Genomic DNA, 17,007 nt, shown 5'->3' on the forward strand with positions numbered 1-17,007 from the left:
AGCGAAACGGGCAACGATCACTCTAGGTTTTTATTTCCGCAATTCAATGATTTTGCTTTTGGATGCAATCATGCTGCCTCGTGAATGGGTGAAAGAGGCTACGAGAGGCATGACCTGATTGAAACTGTTTTGAAGTGGCACACCATCGACCGAACTTCAATCTCTCCCGAGGTTATCCTTGTGTGTCGCTCGCTCCTAGGGGTGGTGTGTTTGGTGGCTGACGATCGTAAATATTTATTAGCAACCTCCTATGCTTTAATGCTACGGAAACCATGGAAATGATTTCTGCACATCACTCTCGTCTTGCGAGAAAAAAAAAAAAGGGGGCGACATAGTAGCATACGACTGCCAGCAAATTGCAAATCAATGGGCAAAGTGCTCTCGTTACGATGGGTTGGTGGGAATTGTAAAAAAGAAGAAGAAAAAAATACGTCGCTGGAAACCAACGCGCCTCTCAAGGTGATGGCAATGTTTGATGATGATGCCGCGTATGAGATGGGAAAACAATAAAATTTAACAGGCCGCCAGACACACCGCCATGATGATAACCTCTCACAATGGCTGTTATCGTGACGCGACCATGCGGCCAACCGATCGATGTGTGGTTGTATAAAAATGGGGTTCGCGTGGGTTTGATAAATGCGATCCAGCCTTAACGCGTTTGTCAAGTTTGCCGAAAATGCTCATAAAATATTCAATTCCTCACAGAAGCGTGTGTGCGTGATTTGCGGTGGCCAACAAACACCCCCTCCAAATAAAAAAAGAAGCCATGACGAGGAAGCTGCATTAAGTCGGACTGAGCTGCGAAAATACCATTTCGACTTTTAAATAAAAAATGCCGAATGACGTCGTGCGGTAGCGAGAAAGATCATGCTTACCATTCCAGTCGGAACGAGGCGAATCACCATTAATGGGAGTAAATGTTTCAACGTTCAACTGGCTAGCTGGCTGGCTGGCTGGTGTTGGAGAAGGCATTGTAAAAATGGGAGCAAGGCCATGGGTCATGGGCTTTTCAGTCGCCGCAAATCTGACAAAAGCTTAATTGCGCAGAGTGGATTCACGTTCGCACTTTCGCGCGATCTGTAATTCACAGTCGTACCGGGGGATTTGGTGAAATCAGAAGCAATGAAAGGATGAATGGCGATACCACACATGCAAGCTGGAGTAAGCAGAAATCAGGGACGTTTTCATTCCAATTTTAATTTTTAAATAATTATACTGTATGTTAGAGAAAATAATATCTTCAATCTATCAGGTAGCTTCGCCTATAAGCAGAATGATAAAAGATATGAAGCTAATGTTAGTTAAGGAAATAATATTTAATTTTATTAGGAATAAGAAGCAATGGAAATGAAAATAACTAACATATTTAGAGGCTATAGTCCTTTCTCCAATTACCTTACATGCCTCGTTTTTTGTTATAATTTCTCATCATCCTCTCACAGCGGCCCATCATAGTTGCCATCGGTTGATGATGTGGTCCATCGTCAGCCAATTTCGAAGCCGGGCGAATGATGTATTCCTTCGTCGAAACCATCGGAACGCGAGCCCGAAGAGTAGTAGCAGCTGGCGAAGAACTCACCGTTCGATTGACCGTTACAAACGGAGCATCGACCAACTGTACAAATGGCGCCTTGATAGTATGATCCGCCGTCTGCTGCTCCTCCCATCCCTTCCTAAGATGCTCCGGAACCGCTTTCATATCGTGCTCGATTCTCTCGGCACGTGTCATGCTCCGATAGTCGTCAGATATACCGAAAACATCCCTTGCCCACTTTGTGACAAGCGCTTGGGCTAGCATTCGGTTCTTCTGGAGTTCTTGCGGATCCTTAGCGATCCGGTATATCTGCTCCCCAAGGCCCGACTGTTTCAGCTGGCTTGTGCGAATGCAATCGTACAATTGCAACACCTTCAGAATGGCCTCACGGATCTGGATCGGCGGTGGATGACCGGTGCGGTGGATGAGCTCAACCACAGGGTAAGCACACTAAGCAAGCCATGCCCGAGGTAGAGTTGATGCAGACCCTTTTTCATCAGCTGCGACATGGCGCTGTCGAGCAGGAGAAGCTTCCGCGTCGGCAATTGGCCAGCGCGAAGTCGTTTTCGGTCTTCGAAGGCGGCCTCCATCATCTGGCCGAATAATTTGGGAATGTCCACTGTCGGGATTGTGCCCTTGGCAGCTCTTTTGCGTTCCTGTTTCTTACGGGCCAGCATTGCGTCGAAATCGGACACGAACTCACCTGTTCCAGGAAGAGATTTTAGATATCGGTGAAATAGGAGATTTTTATGTTGTAATCTTGTATTTTTATGATGAAATCTTGCGTTACCAGAAGCCATTCTTTCGATTCGAAGTGTCTCTACACAACAGTACTAATGTTCTAGGTTTTGGCTGAACAAACTACAGTAGCTAAATTGTTCACGTAAATCAATGGTTACTAAGACTCCAACAGTCAAAAAGTGAAAAACAGTGAAAAAATAGATTTAGGTCGATTATCTCAGTTAACCGTGAAATAATCCCGTTTTCGTTCTGCATCCGTTCGCCTAAGCTTTTTAGACTTTTCCACCGTTATTTTAACTATTAAGTTTTTTTTAAATAAAAATTTTAAATTTATTTAAGCATTTTTTTGGGATACCATCATTGATCCTAGATAACAACTTTAGATTCGACTTCACATTGTCCATGCTACAGTTATCAGTCAACGTATTGCACCGTTGATGAAAATAACCGAACAAGTTACACATTTTTCATTCCCACTCTAAACCATCCAGCTGTAGCCCATCGCAACGCATATCGGCGAACATATTGCGGTTCCATGCTCCCGCTACCATGATCACCGTGGGTGACAACGCATTAAATATGGACCATCCGATCCGGTGGAGATGACCATGATTGACGTGCGATGATTTATTATTGGAAAACGATAAACCCTTCGTAGCGGTATCGATGGATACTGTTGCCTCCGCTCAGGCCCTGCCCCGGATGGCCGCTCTGGTGTGGTGTTGGTTGGTCGATGAAAAATTGCGCAACATGGTAAAAATGATTCCCAATAAATCATCCGATGGTACAGGGCACCCCGATCAAGGTCGGGGTAGAGTCAGCGGGGGGGTGTGACTTTTCCGTGCGTTGCTCAGTTGAATGAAGATAAACAAGACATGCAGACATTGGCAACCGTGTACGAAGTAATATAATTTATTTATTTTAATTAATAACTTCAATGTCTCTAGTTAGTATGCATGGAAAACTGACTACACCCCGCTAAGCAAATGTGTCAATACTTTCTTGGCATTAAACATAGTCGTACATTCTTTTCGCATTGACCATGCAGTGTCTGAACTGGCTTGCAATGTACAGCCTTGCATCACCAGCAAGCCAATGAAATGGAATACATTCTCAATTAGGTTTCAGATTGCGTACGGATTAATTTGCATTCGTTAGATGGCCCTTGCCCCGGCTGGGAGGCTGCTGTCTGTGCTGGTACTGCATGGGCATGAACACACGCTCCTAATCTCCAAGTTCAAATACACCACCACAACTAGCATTACCTAACCCATCGATAGACAGACTGTCGGGCGAGAGTCGATGAGAAGGCAAAGGGAAAGAATTATGGTAAATCCAAAGATAGCATAATTGAAAGTCAGTCCAGTGGTATTTATAGACCTCTTTTCTGACTGGTGGCCACATTGTTGGTGCTGCTAGCAGCTCTCGAAGAACGAGACTTCCAAGAAGACAAAACACTCTTTGTCGTGATCAATTATTTTTGCCTTCGATGGTTGTGGTGATGCTGGATGGCTGGGAAAGGATACAACCGAATCGTTATTCCAATCATCTACTACATCCACTTGACGTAAAGAATGGTTTCTTGTGTTTAATTTCATTTGCATTTGCTTGCCATAGATTGCGCTTCTTTCGAGAGCCAGTGTTGGGTTTCGGATTTATCGAGCGGCACATAAATTCCATTGCACGAGACCAGACCACTCGAATTGGAGCTGAGGAACCCGTTGAGGTGTGAGCGTACAGGTACCGAGCGTAATCCTCTGGAAGCCCAATTACCAGCTCGTTTGAGATCTGGAATCGACATCGAACGTGTTGCAGCTGATAAAGCGAACCAAGGAAATGGCTTCCTGCCTTCCCTTGTCTCCCTTGTCTCTGTGCATTCCTGTGGCTAATCGAGTACACCAAGGAATGGATTTTATGGATGCTCGTTAGTACATCACAGAGCTTCGGTTCGGATCGTTGGACGCCCGGGGTATCACCATGACGCACCTCCTCGAGAGTACTTTTGTAGATATGAGATAGCACTCGAAATTGCCTGTGCATAATTTATCATCAGAGGAAAAGGAAAACAAAAGCTTCCGGGAAGTTCAAACAAACGGAAATCGCCGACCGGAGACCATGCCGGGCTTGCAAACACACCTCCGGTACGGGAACATTCTCCCAGATACCGTTCGAGACCCCGACCACCTCCTCACTGGGGTTACCTTTCGATTAGCCTCTCATGGACCAGTGCGTAGGAAGCATAAAATGACGTTTATGCTCGCTTCATCCTCACTCTCTCTCTCAGTCAACGAAGCGGCACAACAACGTTACAACAATTGAACCACCGACCACCATCTTCACGCAACATCCTCCTCTCCTCGCCTCCCCACATATGTTGTGTTTGTTGCTCCCCCATTAATGTGCCCCATACATTGGCCTGTATGGTTGTGGTGAGCGCACGCTTTAGTTCTGAATGTAATTGTGCGTGTAATGGTGCCTTTGTAGCGATAAGCGAGGCCGATGAGCGTGTGGTGCGTATCGGCGTAACGGCAAGTCTGCAGCAATTTAATCCTTTTCATTCCCCAGGATTCCCTCTCACAAGCTCTGGAGTGTAGTGAGTGAGATCCTCGAGAACGTCGTGCTGCCGTTGGTGGTGGAATTTCGCATTCAAATCCGGAGTCGTGGTAATTGCTGAAACGCGAATCAACACACTGATCTCATCGTCTGGGCTGGTATCGTTTGGTGTTGTGCCCGGGGGTGACCTGGGTGTTTGATGGTGAGCCAAGCGACTGAAGGGCAAACATCCGATCAATGGCGCGCTGGTGTGGTCTAGGGCTCGTGGTGAACCACAGTGTGAGCCCGTTAACTGTTAATCCTTCTGGTGTGCAGATCAGCCAAGCAAACGCTCGATGCTTGCCACCGGAGCTCAGCTCAGCTGGGTTGTTCTTCAATCTGTCCGCCTGAACATGTCCACCACCGCGGTCTGTTGGCTTTCACACGCGTGAGATGTTAATCTTGCATCTCGTATGACACGTCTCAACGTGTTTTGAGGACGAAGATGATGAGATTCTGGTCGCGAGTTGAGCTTTGGACGCTTAGCTAAGGGTTGGCTTTGTCAGCTTAGACATGAATTCGTCGAAGAATTTCTGAGATGCTGATTATGCTTTCGGGAAGAGTTGGAGTCTTTGGTGGGCGTTTGTAATCGTTTTATGATGTTGATGTTTTATGCTATTAGAAGGATGAAAAAGGCTCCGAATGAGATAATAAATAAAAGCTGGTTCGTTACATCGAAGAAATTCCGAACTCATGTGATTAATGCTTAGGTCTGTAACTGAATTGTCCTCTTGTTAATCAAATTCGTCATTGAAATAGCAGAATATACTCTTTAATTTGATTACTTAGCTCGAATTCTGATTGAGATGTCCAGAAGACTTCATTTGAATGCCTCTTTACCATTGCCTATCGTTAACAGTTATTGGCCAGGTCATATTTCTCCCAATAAACGCTCGAGTGCATGTCCTTCTATTACTCCAAATGGTACCTGAAGCCTCCAACTCACCGGAAAACATCTGACCCACCTGTCGATATGCAAATCTGTGTCCTCGTCAGATTGTTGACCATAAAATGTTCCTCCAAATAAAATACGCCCCACAAACGCACATCAATCCATGGTTTCGCCTTCAAATAATCGCCTTAACTGCATGATGCTACTAGAAAATGCGTATACTGGAGTATTGACAAGCAGCTGAACATTGTGGCTCATTTCGCCACAAACAAGCAACAAAACAAATGCCTCGGGTATCTTTCGGAAAGATAAGCTCTAGTGTATCTCCGGAACGTCGGGCAGCACGAATTGCCATAAATGTGTCAACCGTTCGTTACGCATAAGTGCGAAGCAAATGTCAAAGGGAGGGCCATATTTTTCCGTTTATCGTCACTCGGTGGTTTCGCTTTTTATCTACCCTGACCCCTACCCCATTGTGATGTACGACATCGTGCCTGTGCTTTCTGTGAAGACCAAGAAGATCCCGAACCGAATGCCGTTCCTTTCGAGCCCCTTAGCCTGTGGGTGCTATTAGTTAAGACCTTTCTTTCCTCTCGATTAACGTGCTCCTCAAGATACTCAGCTCAGAAAATTCCGTTTCACCTAATCCATCTCCGAGCAGACAGATTGTTCTGCGTCTGCCACACGAGCAGTTTTGTAACGAAGTTGAAGCTCCGAAGAGACATCCGGAGCATAGGTCCTTAGTCGAATCGGGTGGGAACGGGGTGTCTCATAAGTACATTAAAGTCTTCAGTTTGCGACAGCTGAACGCTTTATGAGTGTGTTGATGTGATGTCGTGCCTGGGCCGTGTGTGTTGTATCATGCGTGCAATTATGTTGCGGAATTCTATGTTAATGGTGACATCATTTGAAATTTTATGACACCCACCGTAAATGAGTATCTGGTGTGGGTGTGTATGGTTTGTGTATGTGTGAGTGGGTCCCCCTATCACGCAGCCCGTTAAGCTTAGTGCCTGTGGATGGAATGGATTCGAGCATTAAATGAACATGTTGGCATGGAAATGGTTGGCGCCGCGAGTTGGGGCTCGAGTGACAGTAAGGATCTTTATGGGTACGCATCATTGTCCTACGCATTTGCTAACGTCTTGGGTATACGTCTGCTCTTGTATGATCCTCTAAAGCCATGGGGAAGTGTTTTTAAACACCATTAGGGTTATGGTGATTTATGGAGTTTTAGTTATGCTTTTCATTTTATTTTATTAATTTTTAAACGATGCATTCGTAGTTTATTGGCTAATGTTACCAAATTATAACTACTCTAGAGTAGTACATAATTTGAGAAAATATGAAAGTTTTTTTAAGATTCCCGGGAATGAAGAATCATTTCTAAAAATTTCTTAATAAAGTTGCCAACTGCCCGTATCTTCACTCGATTAAGCGTAGAAGCTAGAGCAACCTTCCAACACCACAATGATGCCCCACAGCAGAAGCTATCCAACCGTTAAATTAAATCGTACAATGGAAAACCGTTGTTCTCACCGCAACGATTGCGCTTAGTGTTGTTCTAGGACGGCGTGGCACACGGACGAGGGGAGGGAGGGAGACTTATACCCTCTGCTAACCCCCGAAAAACTCAATTGAGCATAGTGTCCTTTCCGGTAGTATATACCACCCAAGGCTAACCGCTGGCCCCCTTCGGGCAGACGGAGGGAAAGCAGCATCCCCTGAACGGAGAGAATATGGTCAACCGAACTGAAAATTCAATTTTGACATGAATAGCTTTCTAATTCAGTTCATTCCGGTTCAAAGCACTGCAACAGCTTCGGAGGAGCGTCAGAGAGCTCGTACGTATCCGTACCTTGCGCTAGCCGCCTGTCAACTTTCGGTCAGTCTTTTTGGGATCGCCCCTGGACGCGTTCTAGCCCGTACGAAATGTTGTTCCGGTTTTACGGAAAGGGCTGAATCAGCAGCAGTTGATCTGTCGCGCTGGTGTGGTGGGTGGGCCATGATTTATCGGCATCTGGGATGATAAACTACCCAAAATGCCTCCAAATGGGGTAGCTTCAATAGTGGACCAACTCATGTGAACGATTGAAGCACTACTGGTGGTTCTTGATGTTGCTCAATTTTCGCATTTTTGTTTCACGATAAACAATTGCTTTTGTTGGATTTTTTCGCGGTTCTTCCTGTTTATTAGAAAACAAACTGCACGATAAGCAGATACAAATTTGTTTTCTTCTAAAACTTCATCATTTTCTATCTCTTTCTCCACGTCACGGTTGAAGCATTTATCGAACAAATAGAAAACCGTTGCCCTGTGAACTTCCCACCACGTCTGGTTTGTCGGTTTCCAATGGACACATTCCAGATGATGATGCCACACTAAGAACCACGATCATTTCACCATCTTCTGGGTGCCATCAACAACGGCAGCGCCAATGGAAGTAATGAAATCGATCTAAATTATGATGGGTAATAAGCAAGATTGAACACACCTCAGCACCCCTCCTGGTAGGATAGAGAAAGATCATGGACGATTTAGGATGCGCCATGAAGCTGCACGCCAGAATGAATGACGTTCTTTTTCGTTCTCTCTCTCGCCAAGTTCTCTTCTGCTCCTTCACATCGCACACAAAGAAGTAGAAGCTTCATTTAGGTTCGAAGGGAAGCCAGCGCAGGATGTGGGAAAGCAATTTCCTTTCAAATTGCTTTTTATAACGCTCGCCCGTCCTTCTGGCAGGATCTGGAAAATGTAATTACACCTTACCGTTCCGGTGCCTTTAAATCATGCGATTTACACCTGGTAGAATGATGATGGTGTTTCCGTGGCTCAGTTCTTCGTATTGTATGGGGTACCATCCAAACCGAATGCGGAATAGATAAATGGTTATCGTAATTTACCTTTTTCTTACGCACGATCATTAGGACGATTTATCTGAGACTTGCTGAGCTTGGCTGACGAATTGAAGTTTGCTCTGTTGCTGCAGGTGTCTATAAAGGGCTTTACATCTTCATCGTGTTTTATCATTCACCAGCGATGAACACACGAAATGGCGCATCCGGGGATACAGAAAGGACAGGTCCCATCATCAATCGCAATACCACAAACTGGAGATTCAGCACAAAATAAAGCAAAAAGTCCTAGAAAATCAAATATTCATATTCACACGGATTGGAGCAGTGGCGCTGAAAGGGCGTCCGGTATCGGAACAAATTCGTCCAATTCCGACTCCATTGTGCTAGCGAGCTCGAGAGCATTGAACAATGCAGTGAACATGCACTCCAGTCAACCAAACCAGGATGCTGCAACGTCCACTCGAAGTGCGATGCGTCGAATGCAGTCTGCTGCACGATCCCACCCACTGTCCCAATGGAGGTCAACCCCAATCGAACAGCAATCTCCGCGACTCCGAGTCGACGGCAACGAATGATTCCAATGATTGCCGAAGCTTTGTTGCTGGATGAAATACGAACGTCATACCAAGATTAAAATAAGTCAAAATATCTCTCACAACATTAAACTGAAAAATGGCGAACCAGCGTTGCGTTGGTTGTCGTTGGGACCAACTGGAAAAACTAAACACCCAAACTGGAAATGGTCTGGAGTCACTGTGCGTACGACTGTATGCGGCATCTGGTTCACGACCATTTGGCCAAAAGGATTGCAGCAGCACGAACGGTGTTCACGAGTGAGCTTTACGATCGAACAATGCATTGCCAGACGGCCATCAAAAACATGCAGCATAGTTTATTTCCATTTATGTTTGGCGTTCCGGAGGAGCGCTAGGCGAAAGGTAGATCGCTCTTCTGTTGACCACTTTACTGCAAATGGGTTTTATCGTTTTGGCGGAATTGGATGAAGTAAAATTTCAGGAAAATCATTCGCGATAAACTTCCTGCTTGGTGTGCAAGAGCATTATATAGCGATTGTTAGCTCTAGGTCGAGTCTATTTATGGAAACAGCTTCATAAATGAATAAAAATGAAATAAAAATATCACACAACAGGAATGGTCATTAGTATGAAGCAGCGTAAAGAATATAAAAAAAAAGATTGCGGTGTGACTGTGTTGGTCGGGCTGACGCTGGCGGTCCACTCCGGGATGCGAACCCACTACTGCTTGCCGCGGAGCCTCTTAGCTGCTGGTTTGTCACCCCTCGCTCGGTGTGTCTCTCCTTAGCCAACCTGAACGCCTCGGACTCCTCCATGGCGCCCATATTGACGGCCAGCTTAGCGCGGACATCCCGTCGACATGGTCCCGAGACCAGTGCACAGGGCTCCCGTCCTCAAATCAGTCCACAATCCGACTCACGAGTAGCTCGCGTTACAGGAGACGCCACGCTCCCAGTCGATAGCAGGTGCGCTTTCAGTCGCTGTCAAGCTTGCAATGGCGCCACGGTGCGTGCGACTGAAGCGATCTCACTCTCCGTCTTCCCCAGCTCAGCCCAATATTCGGTCGCTCCACGGAAATCGTTCAAATGCAGTCCAAGTTTATGACACGCTATCTACACACAATTCTCGGTGATGTTTACAGGCCAAACGTAAACGTACATCCTAGAATAATCGCATGTAAAAGCATCAAGAGAAAGCCGCAATGATCACAAACCAGCGACCCCGAGCAGCCCTTTCTTCAACCGAAGCGACAAGAAGCCCAAGAACCAAAACCGTCATCTCAATCGGACTTGTCAAGGTGTGTCCACCACATTGTAAACATAAATCGTGACATATCGGTTTCAACAAGAAAGTAACATCCGAACGCGACATTTCGATGCCTACGAAATATCAAAGTGACAACGAGCGAGTACTGCTGCACACGAGTTCGGCCACAGCCGAAAAGAACCCTTTCCATTAGAATAAACAGTGAAAGTGAGTTTAAGTTCGAAATTTCACATGTGTCGCCGATGAAAGAATGCGTCGTTAAGAGTCTGATCAAAGCATGCGTCGTTAAGAGAAGAACGCGAGTTTATGGTAATATCTCCACGGTCGGGTGGAATTGACAAGTTTCCCGGAACCTGACAAACAATAGGTTCTAAGGTTGGATTAACAGATGGAAGCTCTACCGCATCGGCTGATTGGGAGAAACAGAGAGTGGGAGTTGGGGGAAAGTTTAGAATTAGTGAAAGCAACAAAGTAGGATTAGGATTTAGTATATAAGCTCGATCTTTTGAATAAATCGAGGCCAGTATTTTGTGAACCATAGAGACGCGTGTTGGTTTCTTTGTGTCAGTTCCTTTACTCCACAGGTTCTGCAGTGCTGGTCGAGACAGATCGCCATTTTAGACCGCTCGCTACGTTTGTGGCATTTCATTTGGTGACAGCGGTGGGATTACGATATCCCGTATCGGTTAAGTAGTTCCCCGGTGGGTGACGAACACCATACAGAAAGTGCAAGTGAAGTTTGGAAAAATATTGAACAATGCAGCGAAAAAAGGGTTGTGCTATACGAAGTGTGTTTCGGAACACTGTTTAGAAGTGAAATAGAGCAAAGGAAATCCGTGAAGAGAATCACGACGCAACCATCATGCAAGAATTGAGCATAGGTATTTCTTATACTACCATCAGGCAGAAAAATGGAACAGAACGAAATGACAATTAAATGTGCGTGTTTGGAGATACATATGTGACCGATCAAGTTGAAAGTGAAATAGATTTTCGTTAAAGAGAGATTCAAACATTATAAACCGTGAATATTCAACAATGGAGTGGCAGCCTTATAAAATGGACATCAACGAAGAGAGAAGAGTGAGAGCAGCAGGGGTAAAGTTAGCAGCAAATGGCTAGTTTGAGAGCAGCAAACCGCAAGTGAAGCAGCCGGGAGGATGATGACATGTCAGTCCAACGTGGAAGGATGGATCGTAACCGACCTGAGCTATGGAAACCCAGATGATGAAAAGGACCAATTTCGACGAGAGACCTGCGCGCAGTTAATTTATACAGTATGGTATGGTGAGTCATAGTCAAATGATAGAATCTCAAGTGTAATTTAAACGGATGTAAACGAAAAAAAAAAACAACCGAAATGGAATATTTGGGATTTGTAGGAGGATGTTGGATTAGAGGAGAAAGACCAGAAGAAAATTTTAAAACAAACTATTCAGTTGGGAAAGCTATATTACACTATATTGAACAAGATCAGGTCTCTAACTATAATTTCAATAGACATAACCGTCGCAAAAGGGAGAACCAGCATTGGACAAGAATGAATAACGATGAATCATATCAATATCAGAACAATAGGACCAATCATCATTTGTATGAGCAAAATGTTAATGGAGAGAGACAGTATCACCATAATCAGAAAAATGTATATTGCAGGGAACAAGAAGATTCACAACCAAGTAGTATAAAGGAAAAATTCAAAATCCATTTATTGGAAGAAGAGATTCATGATTTAAAAGCAGATATAAGAAGTATGCGGAAAAATGCTTCCCAGGAGTCTTTACAACAAATATTATCTGAGAAGACCGAAGTATTAAGGGAAAAATTCTCGTTGATAGAACAGGTTGATGATCTTGAAGACGAACTTGAAATAGTAAAAGAGGAAAGTATGAAAAAAGATATTGAATTGAATAATTTAAAGGAAAAGTTGAAGGATACCCAAAATTCGTTATTGAAATTGCGTGAGCAAAATGAAGAATTGAAATCAACGAGCAAACAATTGGGAGAAGAGAAGAATCAGGCAATTGAAGAATTGAAGGAAGCACTAGAAAAGCAGAAAATATTAGAGGCACATAATTTAAAGGTGCTAGAGGAAAATGCCAGACTTAGGGAACACTTAGAGATTTTAAATCAAGATTTAAATGACGCAAATATGAAAATTGAGGTTTTATCAAACGGTTTATGCGAAATGTCTTCTGAAGTAAAGCAGTTAAACGAAATATTAGACGAAAGAAATCGATTCATAATCAGCCAGGAAGCAGAAGAAATAAAAAAATTCGAATGTTCTGAAGATAATAATGGGAAAGAATTAACGATCACAGAGACAGTAAAGAAACAAATCTATATGAAAAAGAAACGAAATCGAGGAATTAAACGAACGGAAAGAAAAATTTATAGGTTTATTGGCAAAAGCAATTCTTATGAAAAGAGAGATAATGTTGGCAAACGAATTTACGACAAAGAACCGTCGGGTAGTGTATTATACCAATGCTTCCCAAACGAACATTATAGAAGGGTTATGAAGGAACTTTTCAGGACCAGGGATGTTAAAATATGGTAAACAAAGAATTATTTTATTTTATAAAGCAACTATCAGAAAATTTACAATACCGGAAAAATTTACACAGAAAAGAATGAACTCGAATTTTAAATTTAAACAAAAGGATTTTTATAATACTTGGCAAAAAAAAAACGTTTATACAATTAGGATGGGGTAGAACAATTTCGAAATAATTAATGCAGAATTAGGGAATGGATTGAGTCGATTGTATGTTGGATGGAATAAAAATGGGCAAAGCAAGAATATAAATGAAGGTCAAAATTAAGAGCTCAAGATTTGCCTTCATTAAAATTCGTGATAAAATATTCTTGACTTCCCCATTTTTTACAACGAAAGGTCAACAGATAGCGTAGAATTCGTACTTATAAATAAATGAAATAACGAGCAACAAAAGTTGTCAATTTCAGATAAAGATAAATTAAAAAAGGGATTAAGATAATGAAACGAAGAAAGCGAAACAGGAAGAGTGAAATGACGAAATTAAAGAAAATGAAACTTTAAGAATGAGAATGAAAAGAAACATAGAGACTGCTTCAGAAATGGGTGTGGCCTTGTGGGTGCTAGCTTCGCCACATCCCTAGGATTCTTTGAGCCAAAAGAGCTCTTAGACGGGGTTCAATTCCCAGTACCGTTAGTAAGCAGAAAGAGGTTCAAGAGAAATATTACATGTTCTACATACATAACAGAAAGAAAAAAAGAAATAATGAAGCATTGAAAAGAAAGAGTAGGAAAATAGCATATCAATGTGAAATGAATGATAAAATTTGATTCAAATGAGAACGAGAGAGAGAAAAGAAAAGAGCAAAACGCATGACCAACATTTGGGTTCAAGTCCCAAGCTCGTAAAAAGGAGGAATAGGAAAGAAACGATAAAATGAATGAAAACGAATGTAACGAGAATGAATATTTTGAAAAGTAGAGAAGCCCTAAAGTAAACAAAAAATGAACACATGTATGGAAGAGAAAGAAAATGAATTTTAGAAAGAAAGGGAAACGGTAGATCAACGAACAAGGAAACAAAGTGAAATCATTGAATAGAACGAATGAAGGTAGAAAGAAAAATTAGATGTTGAGATTTGTCGGATGCAGCCCATGAATGCACATGCATCATAACCGGTCCCATTTCAAGAAGACACTAGGAAAAAGGCAATGTTGGAGGGTAGCATAACAATGAGAATTAAATTAATCAAAAAAAAAATTGATGGAAAATAGATTAGGTAATTACCAACCTTAAGCCGAAAAACTAACCAGCTTAAAGATCGCCTCTTCAAGTCGATCTTCAAGCTCCAGTAAGTGGGGGGGCATGAAGCGACCTCACTCTCCGTCTTCCCCAGCTCAGCCCAATATTCGGTCGCTCCACGGAAATCGTTCAAATGCAGTCCAAGTTTATGACACGCTATCTACACACAATTCTCGGTGATGTTTACAGGCCAAACGTAAACGTACATCCTAGAATAATCGCATGTAAAAGCATCAAGAGAAAGCCGCAATGATCACAAACCAGCGACCCCGAGCAGCCCTTTCTTCAACCGAAGCGACAAGAAGCCCAAGAACCAAAACCGTCATCTCAATCGGACTTGTCAAGGTGTGTCCACCACATTGTAAACATAAATCGTGACATATCGGTTTCAACAAGAAAGTAACATCCGAACGCGACATTTCGATGCCTACGAAATATCAAAGTGACAACGAGCGAGTACTGCTGCACACGAGTTCGGCCACAGCCGAAAAGAACCCTTTCCATTAGAATAAACAGTGAAAGTGAGTTTAAGTTCGAAATTTCACATGTGTCGCCGATGAAAGAATGCGTCGTTAAGAGTCTGATCAAAGCATGCGTCGTTAAGAGAAGAACGCGAGTTTATGGTAATATCTCCACGGTCGGGTGGAATTGACAAGTTTCCCGGAACCTGACAAACAATAGGTTCTAAGGTTGGATTAACAGATGGAAGCTCTACCGCATCGGCTGATTGGGAGAAACAGAGAGTGGGAGTTGGGGGAAAGTTTAGAATTAGTGAAAGCAACAAAGTAGGATTAGGATTTAGTATATAAGCTCGATCTTTTGAATAAATCGAGGCCAGTATTTTGTGAACCATAGAGACGCGTGTTGGTTTCTTTGTGTCAGTTCCTTTACTCCACAGGTTCTGCAGTGCTGGTCGAGACAGATCGCCATTTTAGACCGTTCGCTACGTTTGTGTCATTTCACGACCAGTGCTCCAGCCAACCGTGAAGTGTGCTTTGCGCCGCGGGGCTCCACATGTGAGCTATTTTTAGACAGCGAGCGACAATTGGTTGGTGCGCAGTTGAAAGTTTTGTTTGCGTTGAGTAGTCGAGGTGTGTTGAAGGAAAAAATTGTATGACTTTTAAATGCGACTCTAAAGCAGCCATTAGTGGTGCGATGTAAAAAAACAAGAAGAAAAACTTTTGTGATTGTTTTAGCAATGAGGCTCAAACTGAGACCTTCTGATTGCTTAGTGGATTGCTTAGCACTTGTACAAGAGGGATAGATTCAAAATAATCGGAATGATACAGTTGGAATAGACATTATCGCCAGGAAATTGTGATCTAAACTATAATTTGCTATCACAAGGTACATGCCAGGGCTGCAGAAATGTATCATGCTGGATCGAATTCATCGTCTATCAGTTCGTAGAACCAATATAGAACTCAACCTTAAAACAACTCAATTGTCAAGCACGATGCTCGCCAACCAGTGTCTACAAAATCGAAAATTCCATCGTTTTCTACAGAAACCCCATACACCTGTAAGCTTCTACTGCAGCATGACTTTCTACCTTCCAAAATTGGCACACTCATCACTTCCAACTACCGAAGCAAACGGAAGCATTACACATTCGGACCGGACGAATTGTGAACCGGTACAGAGTACCATGATGCACATGTCGAAAGCCTAGCCTGACAAGAGCTGCACTATTCAATGGAAGGGAAATTGCAAAAGAGGTAACACAGACAGCCTGTAATGTTGGCGTCAATTTATTCGGAACAAATTCAAACAACTTTTCCTGTCACTAGTCACTGTACGATGCAGCAATGCCGACTGTCGTGTCATGCTGTCCCCGAATTACGTTTGTTGTAAGCATTTTACGATTGTGCACAAGAGCTTTCAGCAAGTGAACGTATGAGTATGGGACAATTCGCTTGTTACACGTTTGTCACCGGAAGCTACGTGCGAGCAACACAGTTATTTGCCAAATAGTCGAGCTGATTCAGGCTTTATTGGTCCATTTGCAGACGTACAGGATGGACGTAGAAGTTCAATGGATGGTGATGAAATTGAATAATTGATATTTTACCAAATCATGCAATCACAGTTCAGTAATATTTTAGCTTCAGAAAGAAGCGCTCGAGAGTAATGAATCAGCTCAACGTTCTGTTACTTCAAATTCCATACTTGAGGAAGTTTTGGACAGAAGCAGAGAGGGTTCCTAGGAGAACGGATGTGGCTTACCTAAACCTAAACCGATTTGGTATCACTCTAGACCGCTGCTTGTGGCGAAGATAGTGTAGATCCCTCATACACGATGTCCTTTCTCTTCATCCTTTGCCTAAGGTACAGTCAAGCATAGCTCTACAGAGTAGCGAGGGCCAATTCATCATTTATCATTCCCTTTTTTCCCACTTTTTACGCCACGTAGCAACGGTCTGGCCAGATGGTGAGAAGAGACCAAAAGCTCGGGGACTTTTGAAACCCACCGACGGCATATTACCCTCGAGATCCGTTTTAGTATTCTCTCATGTGTGCTGTTCATCGTATGTTGGCCAAAGGGGAGTGCTAGGCGCCTGGAACAAACGCTCTGCGAACAAAAGGGAGCAACCCTTGCTGTGTACGCGTGAGCCTTCGTCAGTTGACCTCGAGGAAATGGAATTGAAAACATTGTTTTTTTAGTTTCTATTCGTGGATAGGCAATGGTGACGGTGAACTTTGTCCCTAACCAGCGATCTCGCCTGAAGCGCGTTGCGGTTGGTTGGAGAATACAGATTTGCTTGGCTTAGTTTGTTGGTCACCATG

General features: G+C 43.3%; 1 protein-coding gene across 1 annotated transcript in view; it reads right to left on the reverse strand.

The window, feature by feature from the left end:
* Positions 1–1,399: 1,399 nt before the first annotated feature.
* LOC126574345 (protein IWS1 homolog A-like) overlaps positions 1,400–17,007 on the reverse strand; it is a 29,009-nt gene continuing 13,401 nt past the window's right edge. The window contains exons 2-3 of the mRNA XM_050234487.1: positions 1,987–2,240; positions 1,400–1,930 (exon numbers count right to left, since the gene is read on the reverse strand). Coding sequence (XP_050090444.1) covers positions 1,400–1,930; positions 1,987–2,240 — 785 coding nt within the window. The remainder of the gene's footprint in view (positions 1,931–1,986; positions 2,241–17,007) is intronic.

This window comes from Anopheles aquasalis, chromosome 3 (assembly GCF_943734665.1).
Source record: "Anopheles aquasalis chromosome 3, idAnoAquaMG_Q_19, whole genome shotgun sequence".
Taxonomy (NCBI): domain Eukaryota; kingdom Metazoa; phylum Arthropoda; class Insecta; order Diptera; family Culicidae; genus Anopheles; species Anopheles aquasalis.